Below are 19,725 nucleotides of genomic sequence, written 5' to 3' on the forward strand. Positions count from 1 at the left end.
AAATGCCACCTGTCTTTTAGACCCGGTTTGACAGAAAGCATGGATCTGTGATGAGCATCTGTACTTAATGAGGATTATTATTTGTTACAAATAAATAAATCATAGCTAAGGTAAACAACTATGAACCATTAACATATAACTCTACCTGTTAAAACTCTAACCATCTTATAAAACACACCCTACACTCACATATAGAGGCAGACAGATTCCAGAAATATTGGCTAGAGACAAAAACTAGGAAGGCAGTTCAATGATCCCTGTCCATAGCGTTCACTTAGCAGATCCTTTTGGCTTTACAGGACTTGCTGTTCAGTGAAGTCTATCCCTTCAAGCGTTTTTCAATTCCTTACAAGAGGCACAGAGCAACCAGTTCACAGATTTTGAGGACTTATTGGTTTAAAGCAACAGCGTACAGCAATTGGTGAGGGAAAATAAATTGCCTTTGTTCAGGCTCAGGTGCTTTTTTATTGCAGAGAGAAGGATAGCACCTTCTTTTCTGCACATCTGATGGCCTTTGATGATCACATTTACACTCTCGAACTGTTTAGCTACCCAAGATCCAAAAACATAGTTGTTGGCAAGCATAAGGCCTTTGTCATCGATAACTGGTCACCACTTCACAGACCATTCAGCGACTTGTTTCTAGCTGAATCTCATTTTGTATATACTCCTCAGTTCGAACTACAAGGGGTCAAGGGAGGCAAGCAGGGTGGAGTTGGCGTGGAGGACCTGGCCACTTTGTGTCATACATAGTCTCCTTGGGAGGGTAGGGCCCTGGACTGCGGTCAAAGATCTTCAACCCCTATCATCAGACTTTCAGTCCTGGGGAACAATGGGTAGGGTGATGGAGTGCAGGTTTGTGCACCTGTCCAACCCTGAGTGTGCTGGGCCTGGCTCTCTATGGCAGACACTAAACTGTCCACAGATGCAAACAAGCAGCCATAGGATTCACGGCACTGATACAGCTTCTAAGCAGTAAAGGGCCATTGCATTCCATATGCCTGTCTGTCACTTCAGCTGTATCCTGTGCATTTGGATGTAGTCCATGATTGTCAATTCCAAAGGGTCAACACCTGCCTGGATCTCAACAGGTGACTAGTCTCTGGTAGATGGCCATAGTTGGCCAGCTACTTGGATATATTTTCCTTTGGCCAGCTACACAGTTGTCGCTGTAAGGTGCTCACCAGCTTGTATACCCACACCCACTATATCCGTGGTTCCCACCAAGGTATTGGGGGTGCAGGAAGCTGCCTTGTCAATGCTGTGTCTGAGGCCTCCCTCCTCTTGTCCTCAGAGGTTGAGGATGGGACTTTTGGTGGAGAGTGTCAGCGGGGTCAATGTGAAAGTTATAGTAGATTGAAGAATGGCACTTATTCATTTGGTGGGACATGGATGTTTCTGCATCCCTACAAAGAAGCATGAGCTTTTCCTGCAATAGCTAGGATTCTCCACTTGTAGTGGATGAAGACACAGATATTGGACTCTGTCCACCTGTGCAGGCTCTCTCTGCCCTGATACAGGCTGTCCTCTCCTGTAAATGAAAAAGGGGGGAATAGATGAGATGAATTGGAAAGACATGGCTGTTAGTGATGCTGCATGTGGAGGTAAGATGGTGAGGTGTACCAAAGGACTGAGGAGGCGGCTCAGAAGACACACAATGCTATTGGTGTGAAAAGTTTGGTGTTGATGGAGGTGTCATGAATGAGGGAAGGTGTTGCAAGCAATAGTCAGAGTGACAGAGCCTGAGTGGATGGTGGGTAGAATAGCAAAGATGGATTGAATCTGAGGTAGCAGAGGAAAGAACATGGCATTTAATAGTGGTAGAGCAGAGAAAGTCATTGACTTCTTTTCTACATTGCTGGCCTATCCTCTGCACCCTGGAGATGGTACTAACCCAGGAGGTGACCTCAGACCAGGTTGGTTGGATCTGGTGGTGCAGTTTTTTCTGCTGTTCCTTTGAGAAGGAGTCATCTCTTCTTTGCACCACCCTGTCCATCAGGACGTCCAAGTTCCTGCCAAAGAATCGCGGTGCCATCTTCCCCTTCTCTAACATGCTCTGACACTGTAAACAAGCAGGGCAGCATCAAAACATGAGTGCTCATCTGGGTGCACAGCAGCCTTTTAAGTATGGCACAGACTTCAAGGGATGCCAAGTTTTAGGTAGATATCCACTTAGTGGTGAGTTATTCTGGGAATGGCACATGGTAAAATGGTGTGGAAATCAGAAGTGTGAGAGATTCCATCGGATGGGATAGATAATGCAGACGTTTGATGATAGGGTGAGCAAACATGCAGCAAAACCCTCTAAAAAAACTTGATATAATTCAAACGTAGGCAAAAATAAATCAGTACAAACAAAAATGTACACTAAATGCTGTAAAAAAAACTAATCTGGGTAATTCATTTAAGAATGTATTTGTGTTGATCAATTTTTATAGCAAAGAGAAAAACTTGGGAAGGTTGTTAGGTAAGGGTTTTAGGACCCTGGACCAAATTTGGAATGAGCTACTCCTCGCTGACCATAAATAGTGCAGTGTGGGCGGAGTTAATAAAAAAAAGAGAAACATGGAAAGCTAAGTAGAAGCCTCAAGTTTTGCATGTGAATGTTAGAATCCTGAAAAGAGGGTCTACTCCAATAGCCTAAATAGTAATAAATCATAGATTTTACGGAATAGTATTTCCATCATGAAACTGTAAGGTTAGAACATGATATATCTCTGTATACTATGTGATTTAGTATTTAAGGTTTTGGAGTAGATCTGTAGATTTAGTATTTAGTTTTAACATATAATAAATAAAAGGCACAAATTTGAAGTCCTTGACCTAACTTTCTCCTCAGTTTATCTTGAACCTAAACTCATAATGTGGGCATAAAATTATGCAACAAAAGAAGTTCAGTTGTACTAAATGTTCAGTCTTCTTTGAAAATCTTTTAAATGCTTGCAAGAATTGCAATGATTTTCTTTCATTACTGGATAACGAATATGAATTGCACAGAGGTTTTGGTCAAGACAAAGAATGAAGCATACATCAGGTATAGACAGCAGAGATCAAGTGAATCTTTAGAAGACTATAAAGACAGTAGGAGTATAATTAAGAAAGGGCAAAAAGGGAACATGAGATAGCTTTGGCTAATCGGGTTAAGGAGAATCCAAAGGGATTCGACAAATACATTAAGGACAAAAGGGTAAATAGGGAGAGAATGGGGCTCCTTAAAGATCAGCAAGGCCACCTATGTGTGGAGCCGCAGGAGATCGGGAAGATACTAAGTAAGTATTCGTATCAGTGTTTACTGTGGAGAAGGAAATGGAAGATATAGAATATAGGAAAGTAAATAATGACATCTTGAAAAATATCCATGTTACAGATGTGATGGTGCTAGACAGCTTAAAACACAAAAGTGGCTAAATCCCTGGGACTTGGTCAGGTGTATCTTGGAACTCTGTGGGAAGCTAGGGAAGCAATTGCTGGACCCCTTGCTGAGATGTTGTATCATTGATAGCTGTAGGTGAGGTGCAGAAAGACAGGAGGTTGGCTAGCGTGTTGCTACTATGTTAGAAACGTGGCAAGGAAAAGCCGGGGAACTATAGGCCTGTGAGCCTGACATCAGTGGTGGGCAAGTTGTTGGAGGGAATCCTAAGGGACAGGATTTACATGCATTTGGGAAGGCAAGGACTGATTAGGGATAGTCAACATGCTTTGTGCATGGGAAATTGTGTCTCACTAACTTAATTGAGTTTTCTGAGGAAGTAACAAAGGGGATTGATGAGGGCAGAGCAGTGGACATCATCTATATGGACTTCAGTAAGGCATTTGACAAGGTTCCTCATGGTAGATTGGTTAGCAAGGTTAGATCACATGGGATACAGGGAGAACTAGCCATTTGGATAAAGAACTGGCTCGAAGGTAGAAGTCAGAGGGTGGTGGTAGAGGGGTGTTTTTCAGACTGGAGGCTGGTGACCAGTGGTGTGCCACAGAGATCAGTGCTGGGTCCACAGCTTTTCATCATTTATATAAATGATTTTGATGTGAACATAGGAGGTATGGTTAGTAAGTTTGCAGATGACACTAAAATTGGAGGTGTAGTGGACAGCCAAGAAGGTTACCTCAGAGTACACTAGGATCTTAACCAGATGGGCCAATGGGCCAAGGAGTGGCAGATGGGGTTTAATTTAGATAGATGTGAAGTGCTGCATTTTGGAAAGGCTAATCAGGGCAGGAATTATACACTTCATAGTAAGGTCCAGGGGAGTCTTGCTAAGCAAAGAGACCTTGGAGTGCAGGTTCATAGTTCCTTGAAAGTGGAGGCACAGATAGATAGGATAGTGAAGAAGGCATTGGGTATGCTTGTCTTTATTGGTCAGTGCACTGAGTATAGCAGTTGGGAGGTCATGTTGCAGCTGTACAAGACATTGGTTAGGCCACTTCTGGAATACTGTGTGCAAGTTTGGATGTTGTGAAACTTGAAAGGGTTTGGAAAGGATTTACAAAGATGTTGCCAGGGTTGGAGGGTTTGACCTATAGGAAGGGGTTGACTCGGCTGGGGCTATTTTCCCTGCAGTGTCAGAGGCTGAGGCGTGGCCTCATCCAGGATTATAAAATCATGAGGTGCAAGGATAGGGTAAATAGACAAGGTCTTTCCCCTGGGATGGAGGCATCCAAAACTAGAGGGCATTGGTTTAAGGTGAGAGGGTAAAGATTTAAAAGGGACCTAAGGGGCAACTTTTTCAGTCAGAAGTTGGTGCATGTATGGAATGAGCTGCCAGAGGAAGTGGTGGAGGCTGGTACAATTACAACATTTAAAAGGCATCTGGATGAGGATATAATTAGGAAGGGATTAGAGGAATATGTGCCAAATTCTGGCAAATGGAACTAGATTTATCTATGATATCTGGTTGGCATGGTTGAGTTGGACTGAAGGGTCTGTTTCTGTGTTGTACATCTCTTTGATGCTATGACACTATATTGCTTTCTCCTTTAAAATCTACAAAAGGACAACAATGTTCTTAAGTTCTATCTTCTTGTTTTCCTCTTCAGAAATTTTCATTAATTGCTGTTAGGTGGGGTAAAATCATCTAAATGTTACAGAACTGCCTGTCTATTTTCATGATAAAAATTGGTTTCAAAAATTTAAATACCATTGAAAGAGTTGAAAGTGGAGAAATACTGCACCTTATGTTTTTGTACAAAGTAGAGGAAACTTTTGTTGTGCTGTTTTTCCTCTGTTCATGATCTGAGCCCTTTTTAACATAATGGTTAACTCTGTTAACCATCTTGTTCAGTGGTTTAACTATGCTGTCGACATTATGGGTAGATTCACTACCAACAGTCCTTCTCACAAGTATTAATGACCCACTGATCCCGAGTGGAGAATGATGACATACTGTCCACAACAGAGGCTCAGTCTTGACTAAACAATAAAGGTTTGTAACACATTACTTTGTAGTTAGTTATATTACATGTAAGATATATAGTTGTTTTTCGTAGAGCTATGCAGCATGGAAACAGACCCTTTGATCCAACTCTTACTTGCCAACCAAGTTTCCCAAACTAAACTAGTCCCACTTGCCTACATTTGGTCCATTTCCCTCTAAATGTTTCCTATTCATGTATCTATCCAAATGTCTTTCAAATGTTGTAACTGTACCTAAATCTACCACTTCATCTGGCAGTTCATTCCACATGTGAATCACCCTCTGTGTGAAAAAGTTACCCCTCAGGTCCCTTTTGAGTCTCCTTCTCCTCTCACTTTAAAAATATGCCCCCCAGTTTTGAACTCTCCCATCCTAGGGAAAAGACTTTTGCTATTCACCTTGTCTAGGCCCTTCATGACTTTATAAACCTCTAAAAAGGTCACCCCTCAACTTCTTAAGCTCCAGTGAAAAAAGTCCCAGCCTATCTGGTCTATCCTTATAACTTAAACCCTCCAGTCCCAGCAACATCCTGGTAAGTCTTTCTGAACCCTCTCCAATTTAATAATATCCTTCCTGTAGCAGGGCAAGCAGAACTATACACAGTACTCCAAAAGTTATCTTATCAATGTCCTGTGCAATCTCAACCTGACATCCCAACTCCTATACACAGTGTTCTGAGCAATGAAGGCAAGCACGCCAAATGCCTTCTTAACTACCCTGTCTACCTGTGACACAAATTTCAAAGAACTATATACCTGAACCCTAGATCTCTGTGTTTGAAAATACTGCCCAGTGCCCTACCATTAACTGTAAAGTCCTGCCCTTGTTTGTTTTACGAAAATGCAATTCCTTGCATTTATCGAAATTAAACTCCATCTGCCACTCCTCAACCCATTGGCCCAATTGACCAAGATCCCTTCGTAATCTTAGATAACCTTCCTCATTGTCCACTATACCACCAAGTTTAGTGTCATCCGCAAACTTTCTAACCACGTCTCCTAAATTCTCATCCAAATCATGTATATAAATGACAAACAAAAGCGGACTCAGCACTGATCCCTGTGGAACACCACTGGTCACAGGCATCCAATCCAAAAAACAGCCCTCCGTTTCGGCTCAACTTAGGGATAAACACATTTTACTGCTTTAGCTACATGCTGTTAAGCCAGGAACAATTACTGAATCTCTGTTTATGACAATGGCGTCATATGCAGAACTCTCTGCAACTCTTGGAGAATACCTTAGAACAATGGTTAGCTTCTATTGGGAACAGCCTTTCATATCCTGATAGGTGGACCTTATCTTGTGATTTCAGTCAATCCTTTCAGTTACCAACTGCCTTAAACATCAGTTAGGATCTGGTATACACTCTCTAAGAGTGAGATTGAGACAGATTCAATCATGGCTTTCAAAAGGAAATTGGATAATAATTGGAAAATGAAAAAATAATAGGTCCATTTTCTCTACGGTTTTGGAGTAGATTTGTAGCTCGGGTTGTGGGTGTTGAGGTTGGTTGGCTCGCCGAGCTAGTTTGTTGTTCCGCAGATGTTTCGTTTACCATGCTTGGTAACCTCCTCAGTGCAGCCTCTGATGAAGCGTCGCTGTGTTTTCCCGCCTGGCTTTTAAACTCTGGGGTCTGTTGCGATGGATTGCCTCACTTCCGGGTTTCCTCCATAGTGGAAGGTATATGGGGTCGAGTTCAATGTGTTTATTAATAGCTTGCTTCGTGGAGTGCCATGCTTCCAGGAATTCTCATGGTTGTCTCTGCCTAGCCTGTCCCAGGATCTTGTGTTGTCCCAGTCGAAGTCGTGGTTCTCCTTGTCCATGTGGATTGAGATAGAGTATTGGTCGTGTCTTTTTATAGCCAGTTGGTGTTCATGTACTCTTGTTGTTAGTTTCCTTCCTGTTTGTCTGATGTAGTGTTTCTTGCAGTCTCTGCAGGGGATCTTGTAGATGACATTGGTCCTGTCCATGGCAGGGAGTGGGTCTTTTGCTCGGGTGAGCACTTGTTGTAGGGTTGATGTGGGTTTGTGTGCCACTCTGATGCCCAGCGGTCGTAGAAGTCTTGTGGTGAGTTCTGACGTGTTCCTGATGTAGGGTAGTGTGATGAGTGTGTCGGGGCGTGTAGGATCTTTCTGATGCTGTTCCTGTAGGCATCTCCTGACCCAGTTCTTTGGATATCCATTATCCTTGAACATTTGGAAGAGGTATTCTTCCTCCTCTTGGCATAGTTCCATGTTGCTGCAGTGTGTTGTTGCCCTTTTAAATAGTGTTCGCACACAGCTTCGTTTGTGTGTGCTGGGATGGTTACTATTGAAGTTCAATACCTGGTCTGTGTGTGTGGCTGTTCGGTCCATTTTCTCTTCATTTTGTCATTGCACCTCAGGAATACCGTTTGCCACAAATTACATCACCATATTTTGTACTTATAAAGAGAACTAGAATGCTTTTACATGAGTAACACAGTCCCTTACATCAAATCTGATCTTTCCAGGATAAAGCAATTCAAAAAATATTGATGAAAGCAGATGAGATCTGGTATTTACTTTGGGGACAGTTTATTGAATCAGTTCATTTTCAGTGTTTGACATCACCTTTTCAATACTTAATCCATTGAATTATACAAAATGAATGAATGAATTTGATTACTTTATTTGCTTTGTTTAACTAGGTGAATTGCAAGTTTGTGTACTTGGGTAATGTGCATTTTTTAAATAATGTTATTGCCTTTCAACAGCACATGCCTTTACAAAATTTTTAGTTTATATGTTTAACAAAACATTGTGTGGCTTTTAACACTGGTTCCACAGATGACACTGCCTTTGACTCATTTATATTTATGGGGCATTTTATAATGTAAAACAATTTTTGTTTGATACTCAGTATATGTAATTTTACCAATATAAGTCAGAAAACACCAGGTTGACACTCACTTTCATGAGACTACAACAGTTATTTTCCTTCTTTAGCAAAAGGAGAAAAGAACCCTATCCTCATTGCTTTCCCTCCCCATTTTGTCCGCTTCCTTTTCATGAAAGTGCTGACACTTGATGAGATACAGATTTGAAAACAGCCTTCCAATGTTCTGCCCATGAGCATTCTTTACATGTGAGGCAAGCTTGTTAATGTTGACACTCTATTCACCAGGGTGGGCATTACAATTGAATCCAATAATATCCTCAGCTACTGTATGTCTCTCTGCTCTGGTCTGAAGGCAATGCAAAGTAATTGTGGTACTCACAACCATTGGTTGAGATCAAATTGTATCCCTTGAAACACATTATATTTTAGAAAAGTAAAGCTGTAATTTCTTCTCAGTTGGAATTAATGTGTCAAAATGAGCTATCAGAACAACCAGTGCAGGCTGGTAGAATGGTTATGAAGTCCAGTTGTTTTATGCGCTATATTGAACTTGTATTATTTCTTAGGCATAGAATACACAAAGCTAACCTAAATATGGCATGAAAAGAATAGAGCTTTAGTCCCTATTTATAAATAACAAACATTAATTCTATAATTTTGTATGTATTGATTTAGCATTCTAGCCACACCAACTAGATTAAACTCTGGACTCTTTACGAGCTGTAAACAACTAAAGTAAATGAGCTTGATATAATCTAATTTATTTCTTAGTGGATATTGACCTACAATTAAAAAAAAGGATCCTTCAAAGCTGAAACTGGGTTCAAGATGAAAATGTTGCAATATAAACACTGATAAGCCTACTCACCAACAAAAGACTATTATTTGAAAGACATCATTGAATAGCATTCACCCAAATGATGCATTTTTGTTGGGCATATCAATCTGATACTGAAAATAATTCGGGTCACTAAGAGCATTTTAAAGAATGCATACCACATCTCTGTGAAGAAGAGTTATTTTCTAGCTTGCTGGAAAACATAAATCTTCTTAGTTTAACAGACAGAATGTGTTGCCTGAATTTGCTATTTACATTTTATAGCATCATAATCATCCAGTGGCCATCAAAATGTTGCTCCTGGTCATCTTAAATTTGCTTCCTTGCAGGGAACCAGAAAGTGTGCATTTTAAATTTATTACAGAAAAATAATTCAAATGTTATGGGTATACATGTTTAAAATGTTTCAAGGTTTTATCAGATTGAGTACCCTTTAGCTCTCAATGATTTCTTTTTTACATGAACCATCTTGAATATTTTGTATAATTTGTCTGAAATGAATTTTTCTTCTCTAAGACATTTCTGAGGAAATTTCAAGAATCAGCTATAAAAAGTCTAGAAGCCATCCATCATTGTTAAACAAATAGATTGTATTAGTAAAAACAGCTATTGATGGCTATGAACTTTGAGTACTTAAGATCATGCCTCAGTTTTGTAGATAAGGCATGAATCAGCAATAAACAATTCTCCATCCTGGGGGCTGAATTTTCATCTCACATTTTGGAAGCAGCCAATAGTTCTTGACTTTGCCACCCCTTCCAACACCCACCATATCTCCATCTCCTCAGGACTTGTATAGGCCGCGTTCAAATCTGTTGCCTCCTTAGGCAAGCCAGAGTTATTGGGTGCTGAAGTGGATTGGTTAGAAAGCCCATCTCTGCTCTTGGGAATGTTGATCCACTTCTCCCGTTATTCTTATGTCTCCTGTAAAGCTCATCCCATACCTCCCACCATCCCACATTCCACTTCCATGCTCACTGTCATTCCACATGCCCTCATTCTCCTTAAATCACCTTTCTCTCTCATATTCTTCCAGCTTCTTTCATGCCCTTTTATCTCTTAGGCCCTCTCATATCCCAGTTTCTCCTCTCTAGCCCACGTGCGTCCTCCATAGCCACTCACCCAATATCTACCATAGACATGTAATATCGATTGGAAGTCTTTGAAGGGATTGTGAAAAACATTGACAAATTAACAATCTAATAGCGATGTTACTCAAAGACACAGACACCATTGAGAAAAACTCCAGACCCGTTAATTCCTCTAAAGTGGTTACACAGATCTAAAATCCATATCAAAGGCACATAATCCTTTAATAACCTCTTAAGCTTTTAATCAAATTACTGGCTCATCAGTTTTTAAAACTAAGACAGTTATAATTGGCCCAACTATCAAAATAATCTATTGAACAGACAATGGGACCTAATGCAACTGAAAGAATAGATGGCTCAGTCTTTCTGTATGTGACTCCAGATGTTCAGTCATTAAAAAGATTTTCAGGAGGATGTCATCTTTTTATGTTAAAGCAATGAGCATTTTAATCACTTCAGTTCATGATGAGAGTTCCTATGCACTCTTTTCTGTTGTTTTAAATGCATAATAGCAGTTTCTCCAATGGGCAAAGTGTTTCCCATTTACACAAAGTTGATCAATGTAATGGCTAACTTACCTTTCAAGAGCAGATCCCTACAGATCACATCAGTATAAAAATATTAAATATAAAAACTTATAATGCAGCACCTAAAAATTATACCTGAAATTGTCAAAAGATGGAACACTTATCTGTCAGAATGTTCCTAACTCCTCAGCAGACTTTCTCAAACATTTTTGACTGGTGGATTTTCAAAAGGATTACAAATCTTTCCTGATCCAGCAACAATGTTTCTGACATTTGTAGTCCTGTCAATAGCAACTCCAACATCACAGGCTATGCATGCAAGGTTGCAAGCCAAATATTTCCCATTGATGAAACTTTTGTGTAGGACTTGGCATTTTTGATCGAAAAATTCAAATGTACACTCCAGTGACATTTTTTCCCCTACTTCCTACATCCATTCTTGATTCTTTTTTTATTTTCTGATCTATGTTTGAGTATCTAACTAAGACCCTGAGTCTAATATAAGCAGTGAGAGAAGAAAATTGGCCTGCGATTCCAGTAGCCACTTTGATCCAGCAGTGTCAAATCCTGCAACATTTTATAAAATGATTTCTAAAAATGCTACTACCAAGTTTAAATGAGGATATTTTTACAATTTGTTAAAGTGGAAAGCATATTGTCATCCTATCTCATCTCCTACTATTTTAAGTGCGTACAATGATTACCAACATGAATTGCTTTTTGATAAATCATTAGAAAACATCATTACAGATCCTCTTCTAAGGAGATAATTGGCCTGTGGATAGTTCCTTTCTCGGTGGCATGCCTAAATATTTCTCTGTTCGTGCTGTGCCTGGGAATGCTAGTTTTAATATTACCCACTTCCTGGCCCCAGAAATTTATGTTTTAACTTCGTCATTAAAGTTGACAGCTTCTGAAATTCCATGTTTAGCTCTTCACTGGAGTGGGATAGGATGGAAGCATGAAATGACACTTATGAAATTGAAGTTATTGTGAATATATGTTTCTAAATAAGTTTGAAATTAACTTTGTTAAATCCATAATATTCTATGTTGTAGATAAAAAGAGTGATTTTTTTAAAACTACAGAGCACAATGTGTGATAATCTTTGAGAAGAACCTAATGTCTTCTTCTTGACTTTGATTTTCAAATCAGGATACAAAAGGTGAACAGTAAAAGCCTCCAACATAGTTTAATATACACCAACAGTACTTCTAAAAAAAAGCCACAACTTAACTACTCCAAACAAATCCTTTACTTATGAAGCATTGTTTAAGTTATCTCAGAGATTTGTGTTACTGCAAGTTTTCCCTGATAAGACTTAATATTTTTAAGTTTTCAATCTCAGCAACATAGCTACAGTGATAGTAAATGGAGACAAGGTGTTTCCATACAAGGACAAAAACAGAGAAATGATAAGTAACTTTCAAAACCAGACTTTGTTCAGTATGGATAGAAGTCTGGAAGCAATCGTCTGTCTTTTAATCACATAATCCCAGAAAAGGAAAAGGGGAGAAAATAAATTATTTTCATGACACATTGTATTAATATGAGAACATAATTTTGACCAACACGAGAACTGCTAATGGTGTAAAACTATGTTGTGGTGCTGACCTGAGGTTGTCAAATTTGAGAATATTTGCCATATAAGTCTTGCATCTAAGACCAACTTCTAACCTGCCTTTCACCCCCCACCCCATTCCCACTTCCCACCTGCACCATGTAGGGTTACTTTAGTGATCCCTGGAATGTTTTTGACTTCCTCATCGTAATTGGCAGCATAATAGACGTCATTCTGAGTGAAATCAATGTGAGTATACATGACGCTCTTCAAGATCAAACTTATATACTTTTTTCTTTCTTTCTTAACCAGCTTTATTTTGTCAGATATTTAATTCCATTAGTTTCAAGTACTGCAATGGAACTGGTGAGACTACACAGAATTAGGAAAGCAACGCAGGTCAAATGAAGTATCACGAGGAAAAACTGAAATGGCTTAACATGGTTCAACTGGTGCAGTTTAAAGTCCTGGATGTATAGGTGACAATTGAGGGTCAACTCTTCATAGATAGTCATGTCTATAACGGGAAATACTGTACACATGTAACCTCTTTCTCTTATTTTCTCTTCTCTTCCCTCTTTTTTATTCTTTCCTTGTCTCTTCCCCTTTTGTTTTTCCACATGCAGCACTATTTTTGTGATGCATGGAATATATTTGACGCCTTAATTGTTGTGGGTAGCGTTGTTGATATAGCTATCACAGAGGTGAACGTAAGTAACCATCTCAATGAACATGCCTGCTCCACTTCTGTTTGTTATACTTCTATTCATATCCAATTTTATGTTTGTAATGTCATCCTTTTTCCTGCCCCTAAGCCTGGCATGACTTAAACTGTATAGCAGGTACAGAGTGCAGCATAATGTCTACAGTGGTTTTAGTTTGAATTATTCTGACTTCTGAGTTTAAAGAAAATAATGCCAACGTTTACCTAATATGACATGGATAGCAAGGCCATTTTTTTAAAAATCAAAACATTTTTTGGCATCACTGCTTCAAATAATTTAAAGGAATCCTTGCATATATCTATCATTAGGATAGCATGTGTAAAAAGGGACATCATGATAACTTGTTAACTTGCTGATCTTGCCAGTGTTTTTGTAGAAAGGCCTTAAGTAAAAGAAAAGTATCTCATCACCACAAGAGAAGAAAACTGAAGAGAGATTTATGGGCAATTGTTGCATAACTCCTTGTAGCCTCATCGAGATCTTGTATAGGTTGCCCACCCCTAACTTTAAGAAGTTACATTACGTGTAAAGTTCCAAAACTATGAAGTGACAGCATGTCACAAAATGTTTTTCCATAAAACAAATCAGTTACAATTACTTTGAAATTGCCAATGCAGTTTCCCTGTCATTTAAATTACCTTTGTCTATTGAGTTTTACTGGGTGTTTTATTTTTCTTGTAATTTATGCTTCTCATGTCAAGTCTTTTTCAATCGTGTTTGGTTTCTACAGCTCCCGTAAAATGCACTAGAGACAAAATTGCTGCATAAAGCTAGTGGATGAAATGTTCTCATTGGATTACCTACCCCTTTTAGGACTCACCCATTTTGTTCTATGCATGTTGTACACTGGATGGGCAAACTACTATGCCAAGTTACCTCACAGAAAATAAAGTAGAAAATATATTAGATATTAATTACAATTTTGTAACTATTTAAAGAATAATGTTGCTGGATGGAGAGACGTGTTATCGAAGCTTTTAATTTTGCATTCATCAGGACAAATACAAGAATGGTAAATTTCAAACAATCATTTTAGGAGAACTGTGCTGATTGGTTGGTAAGGCACTGATTGGTTGAGGTATTACCATGAACTATAGGCTCTCCAAACTCCTGGGTAAAAAGGCACAAGGCTTGAACATAATATATCCATTTTGTTTGAAGAGAATAGGTCTCTGTATATGAATATATGTTGCTTCTAGCAAGCATAAATGAGCAAAAAATATGAGCTTGTGTGATTATCTAGGTTATTGGTATAGCTAGCTATTCACAGTCGTGATGGCTCAGCAAAGTGCTGCCCAGTTGCAGAATCTAACAGTAAATATTTTGTTTAGGGTTTTGCAAACAGGCCCTCATTAAGTATGGTCAATACTCGGTCTGGTATGAACCATCAAAAGAATATGTTGTTTCATTTGACTACGAAGACACTTGAGAGTTTGGTGAGCCTACAGCTCTTCATGCTTTCTCCATACTAATGCCTCAGCCAACAGCATCAACTTGCCAACTCCTCAGCACCCTTTATTCGTGTAGTGTAAATTGTTGTGATGGTTTGAAAAGGGTCCCTATCCTGATGAATACAAGGCAAAAAACATAAGAAATGTATCTTTCTTTTCAGCTTTATTGAATTGCTGTGCTGCTGTTTGAGTGTTTAATTAAAGTTAGCGATTATGAAAGTTTGCCGGATAACTTTTTAAAAAAACACAATTGATCCACATATGAAAAAATAAAAGTAAAGGTAAAGTCACAATAATCCCAGAGGTCCATAGAGTTGCTCAGTCATTGGAGGGAGACATTTGGTAGTGATCTAATCTGTAGGCCACCATGCTTCAGGTGAGGGGAAGAGGTTGAGGAGAATTCTTCATGGTAACCTCAGCTAGCACAGGAATTGAACCCACACTGTTGGCAGCACTCTACATCACAAACCGAGCATTCAGCTAACTGAACGAACTGACCCCCAATGAAACATTGTCTATTGTTAAAATATTGAGAAGTTATTACATGTGGGCAAAAGTTGGGTTTTGTAGTATTGCATAATCAGTAGACATTACCGACCTATACTTTTTTTTTGCAAAAATCGAATTGGCTTTTAGTACCTCAGTCTAAAAATAAATGTAACAACTCAATTTATTTAAATGTGTTTGTGACCTGTCTCTCTGTTTCTTATTATGAATCCCATTTCTAACATCCATCAAACTTGACAACTTTTATTACATTGGGAAATTTCTGTAATCATATATATTTAATGAAGATCAATTAGAAATAAGGAACCACTTCAGCCTAATTAACTGAAAGCCTTCTGAAAGTTTTCATTTGTAAATTAATTTCATTCTAACTGGAACTTCAGTGTAATTCAAACTTTTAAAAAACTGTCATTAGTTTGTGTGTACGTAAATATCTGCTATACAGTCAATAACTGAACTTTGCGTTACCTCTCTATTACTAAGCATGGTTGGATTTTCTTAATGAATAACCACATTGCACTTATTTATTAAAAGTTTTTGAGTAAGGTCTCTACGCTTCCGACAATGATGTTTATGAAATAAAATCCCTGCAATAGTGTGCAGAAGCTTCTAGCAGAAGTCCATTAATTTTTGTGCATAGCCACTATTTTTACATAAAGAAAGATGTTACGCATTTGATGAAAAGATTTAAGGCAGGTTAAATTATTTTTAAGCAAACTATCAAAGTATCAGCCATATCAGTAAGCCCTCATTGCAGCATGCAATGTTTGTTTGTAATCAAGAATAATCAAAAGCAAAATTGACAACAACTACAGATTCCACTATTTGGCAAGAAGGGATCATTGTTTTGGTAGAAAATGCTACAGTTACTATTACTGTATTACACTGGCCTGGTTCCAAATGATATGCCATGACTTCTTAAATGATTGAATATAAAATGCATCACAGTTCAAACAGTGGCTGACCTTATGTTGCAAAACATATTCTGCCTGATTTCCAAGCTGATGTATTTAACAGATCCTGAAGCCTAACTTCCAATTGTAAGTTCCTCTTAAAGCCCATATAAGACAAAGTTCAAATTCTCTGCTCCCACCCCAAACAATAAAGCATGGCATGGTCTGCTTTCAACTGGAAACAGTCCAATTTTAATAAAATGGACCTTCCTGAGAAATATCAAACTCTAGGGGCTTCATTTAGGCGATATACTGATTACATAACTCCCAGAGCGCCCACACTGCATTTGGCGCTTCTTTGGGAAGATGAAGAAATACTTCCCTTTTGAATTGATCTCCCTGCAGAAATAGAGCTTTGATATCAATTGGTGTACATTCCTGATCATTTGTTGCTTACAAAGCCAAGAAATCTTTAAAACTGCTTTTCCTCCTGTAGGTGAATCCACTCTAATATATTGGCTCCCCGAGCTTTTCTTCAAATCCCCGTGCCAATAGCTTTGTTTTGGCCATATTTTCCATGCGTTTACAATACAGTAACACTGGCTATCACTTGTTTGGCACCTCTGTGTACACCCCACATTCTCTCCAGCTTTGTAATTCTTATTGTTTGGCATATGGTGTTAATTTATATTCTAAGTCATTTGTGGGCGCAAGATTGTCCTGATCACATTGACTTCTGCTCCTGGTGGCATTTCTGAGTTCTACAACTTTCTTGACCTTGTTAAGCAATGCCCTCTATCTTGCATTATATGTCTTTCTAAATTATTATTAATTCATCTCCATATCCTATTAAAATGATTCCTTCCATGGTTCATGATTTCTTTCTGAAGGCAGGTTTGCTCCCTCGGTAATTATCAAAGGCAACACAGCAGTTTTTTGTCTTTCATTTTTGTATTTCGTGTTTCCAATCCATGTGCTTTACCTCCTTGACTTCAACCAGTTGATATAATTCTCAGTGACCGACCCTGCTCTACTTATAATAGTTCTATTTCCCCATTGATTCACGCCTTGTTGTAAATATTTGATTTCTGTACATGCTTTTGATGGTTGCCCTTTGGGACCGATGGCCTCATCTTAGTCACCAGAACTTATCTATCCTTCATCTGACAAACTTGTCAATTGTGACTATCTGATCCTCATAGCTGTGCAACATATAGTTTTCGCCAGTGAACCAACTTCAGTTCCTATCCACATTTTCTTACCCACAACAATTTTACTGTCATCGCTGTGTTATTCTTGACTGTCTAAATCTGCTTGACTAATCAACAAAATGTAAAGTTAAAATGTTTGTTCTCTTTGTTCCTCACCTTTAAATCCATAACTACATAATGTTGGTAATGGAATGACTGAGTGTTTGTGGATGCTGTGTCAATCAAGTGGGCTGCTTTCTTCTGGTTTGTGTCAAGCTCCTTGAGTGTTGCTGGAGTTGCACTCATCCAAGCAACTAGGGAGTATTACATCACACTCCTAACTTGTGCCTTGTGGATAGTGGACAGCTTTGGGGAGTCAGAAATCTCCTGTTGATTATCACATACCATTCTCCCTCAACTGAAATACTGTGCTTCTCCATCTTTAATAACACTTGGAGGAAGCACTGAGAGTGACAAAGGGTGACAATATATTCTGGGTGGGGAATTTCAATGTCCACTAGTATGAATGCCTCAGCAGCAGTAGCACTAATGATCGAGTTGTTTGGTCCTAAAGGACATTGCTGATAGACTGGGTCTGCAGCAAGTGGTGAGGGAACGAACAAGAGGGAAAAACAGACTTGACCTCATCCTCATGAACCTGCCAAATACCGACCCATCAGTCTGCTATTGATCATCAGTCAGTTGATGGAGGGTATCATCAGAAATGCCAACAAACAGCATCTGCTTAACAATAACTTTCTCTGCGATGCCCAGTTTGGATATTACCCAACTGCCACCCAGCGCCTGACCACATTACAGCCTTTGTACAAATGTGGACTAAACAGCTGAATTCCAAAGGTGAAGTGAGAGTGACAGCCCTTGGTATCAGGGTCACATTTAACCAACTGTCACGTCAAGGAGCCCTAAGAAAACTAGAGTCAGTGGGAAGCAGGGGAACAATTCTCCAATGATTGGATTCATACTTGACATTTTGGAAGGTGGTTGTGGTTGTTGGAGTTCGGTCATCTCCGCTCCAGGTCATCTCTGCAAGTGTTCCTTAGGTTAGATTCCTAGGCCCAAACATCTTCAGCTGCTTCATCAATGACCTTCCCTGCATTATATTGTCAGAAGTGGGATATTCACCGTGATTACACAATGTTCAGCACCATTTACGACTCATCAGATACTAAAGCAATCCATGTCCAACTGCAACAAGACCTGAGCAATATCCAGGCTTGGGCTGACAAGTGGCAAGTAATATTCGCGCCATTCAAATGCCATGCAATGACCATCTCCAATAAGAGACAATCTAACTGCCACCACTGGACATTCAATGGCATTATCACAGACATTCAATCATTTCTCCACCGATGGTCAGTAGGGGCAGTGTGTACTATCTACAGGACACACTGCAGAAATTTGCCAAGGATCCTTAGACAGTACGTTCCAAATCCATAACTAATTTCATCCAGACAAAGGCAGCAATGCATTGGAGCATCATCACCTGCACGTTCCCCTCTAAGCCACTCAGAATACTGACTTGGAAATATATTATTGTTCCTTCACTGTAGCTTGGTCAAAATCCTGGAATTTCCTCCCTACTAGCATTGCGGGTCTACCTAAAGCACAGAGATTGCAGCGGTTCAAGAATGCAGTTCATCACCATCTTTTCAGGGGCAGCTTAGGATGGGCAATAAATGGTGGCCCAGCCAGTGATGCCTATGTCCCACAAGTGAATTAAAAACAAATGCAATTTGTACCTAGATGGCCTTGCCAGCCATTAACATTGTATCCTTCATTTTCTGTCATATCACCAATTGTCCCATTTGCATTATTAACACTACTGGAAAGAAATAGTTTCCAAGGAAATTTCTTGGTGATTCCTACATTTGTTCAAGTGGTGTGTGTCTTTCTGCAAATTTAGTTTTCATCAAAACTAAAAGTCCATACTCAATACTTTCTCAGTGTATGAACAAATACAAAACTACTGAATTTTTCTAAGGAACTATCTTCACTCCTTCTAAATTTGTCAAAATCTGACCACACGTCATAAGCATTAAGAATATAGCTAAATCTTCATAAGTGGTCAAATCATCAGGCTCCAATTCTGAAAAAAACTTTGTTACTTACTATTAAATGGCTGCAAAAGTGCCAAAGACCATTTCTTGTTTCACCTTTAATAATATGGTGGACATGATCCACATGATTACCTTATTTAAGATATTTAATACTTAAATTCAGAAAGATGGTTGAATCTTTCTCCAAATTACTCCATGGTTAGAATAGTGTTTAGTTTTCAATCCTTTACTTGCAAACAGGTAATCAACATCTGCTACCAATGCTAAATGCCACAGGTTAAAACGTTGGTTGACAGAATAGTCATTTATTTCTCTAATCAAAGTTTTGTTTCAAGTTCACATATCACAAACTCTGGCACACTAATTATTTGCTTCCTATATTTATACATCCAGTTCTCACACAATTAACCTTTAATTAATTTATATCCATTACATGCTCCCTAGTTCCATTAGGTGTCAGGACTCCCTCCTAGATCCTAATAGATCAGAATAATGGGCAAGTGAATGAATGAGTATGACGGGTAAAGAGTGGGTGAGTGGACAGGTGAGTAAATGGTTGTGTGAATGAGTGTCGACATGAGGGAGTGA

At 39.0% G+C, this 19,725-nt stretch overlaps 1 protein-coding gene across 1 annotated transcript in view; it reads left to right on the forward strand.

Annotated features, from left to right (window-relative positions):
- The window catches only part of LOC109920177 (voltage-dependent L-type calcium channel subunit alpha-1C-like), a 656,132-nt gene that overhangs the window by 476,266 nt on the left and 160,141 nt on the right, over window positions 1-19,725 (forward strand). The window contains exons 30-31 of the mRNA XM_048607862.1: window positions 12,459-12,542; window positions 12,920-13,003. Of these exons, the coding sequence (XP_048463819.1) occupies window positions 12,459-12,542; window positions 12,920-13,003 (168 nt within the window). The remainder of the gene's footprint in view (window positions 1-12,458; window positions 12,543-12,919; window positions 13,004-19,725) is intronic.

The sequence above is a fragment of the Rhincodon typus genome, chromosome 18 (assembly GCF_021869965.1).
Source record: "Rhincodon typus isolate 14 chromosome 18, sRhiTyp1.1, whole genome shotgun sequence".
In the NCBI taxonomy this organism is placed as follows: Eukaryota; Metazoa; Chordata; class Chondrichthyes; order Orectolobiformes; family Rhincodontidae; genus Rhincodon; species Rhincodon typus.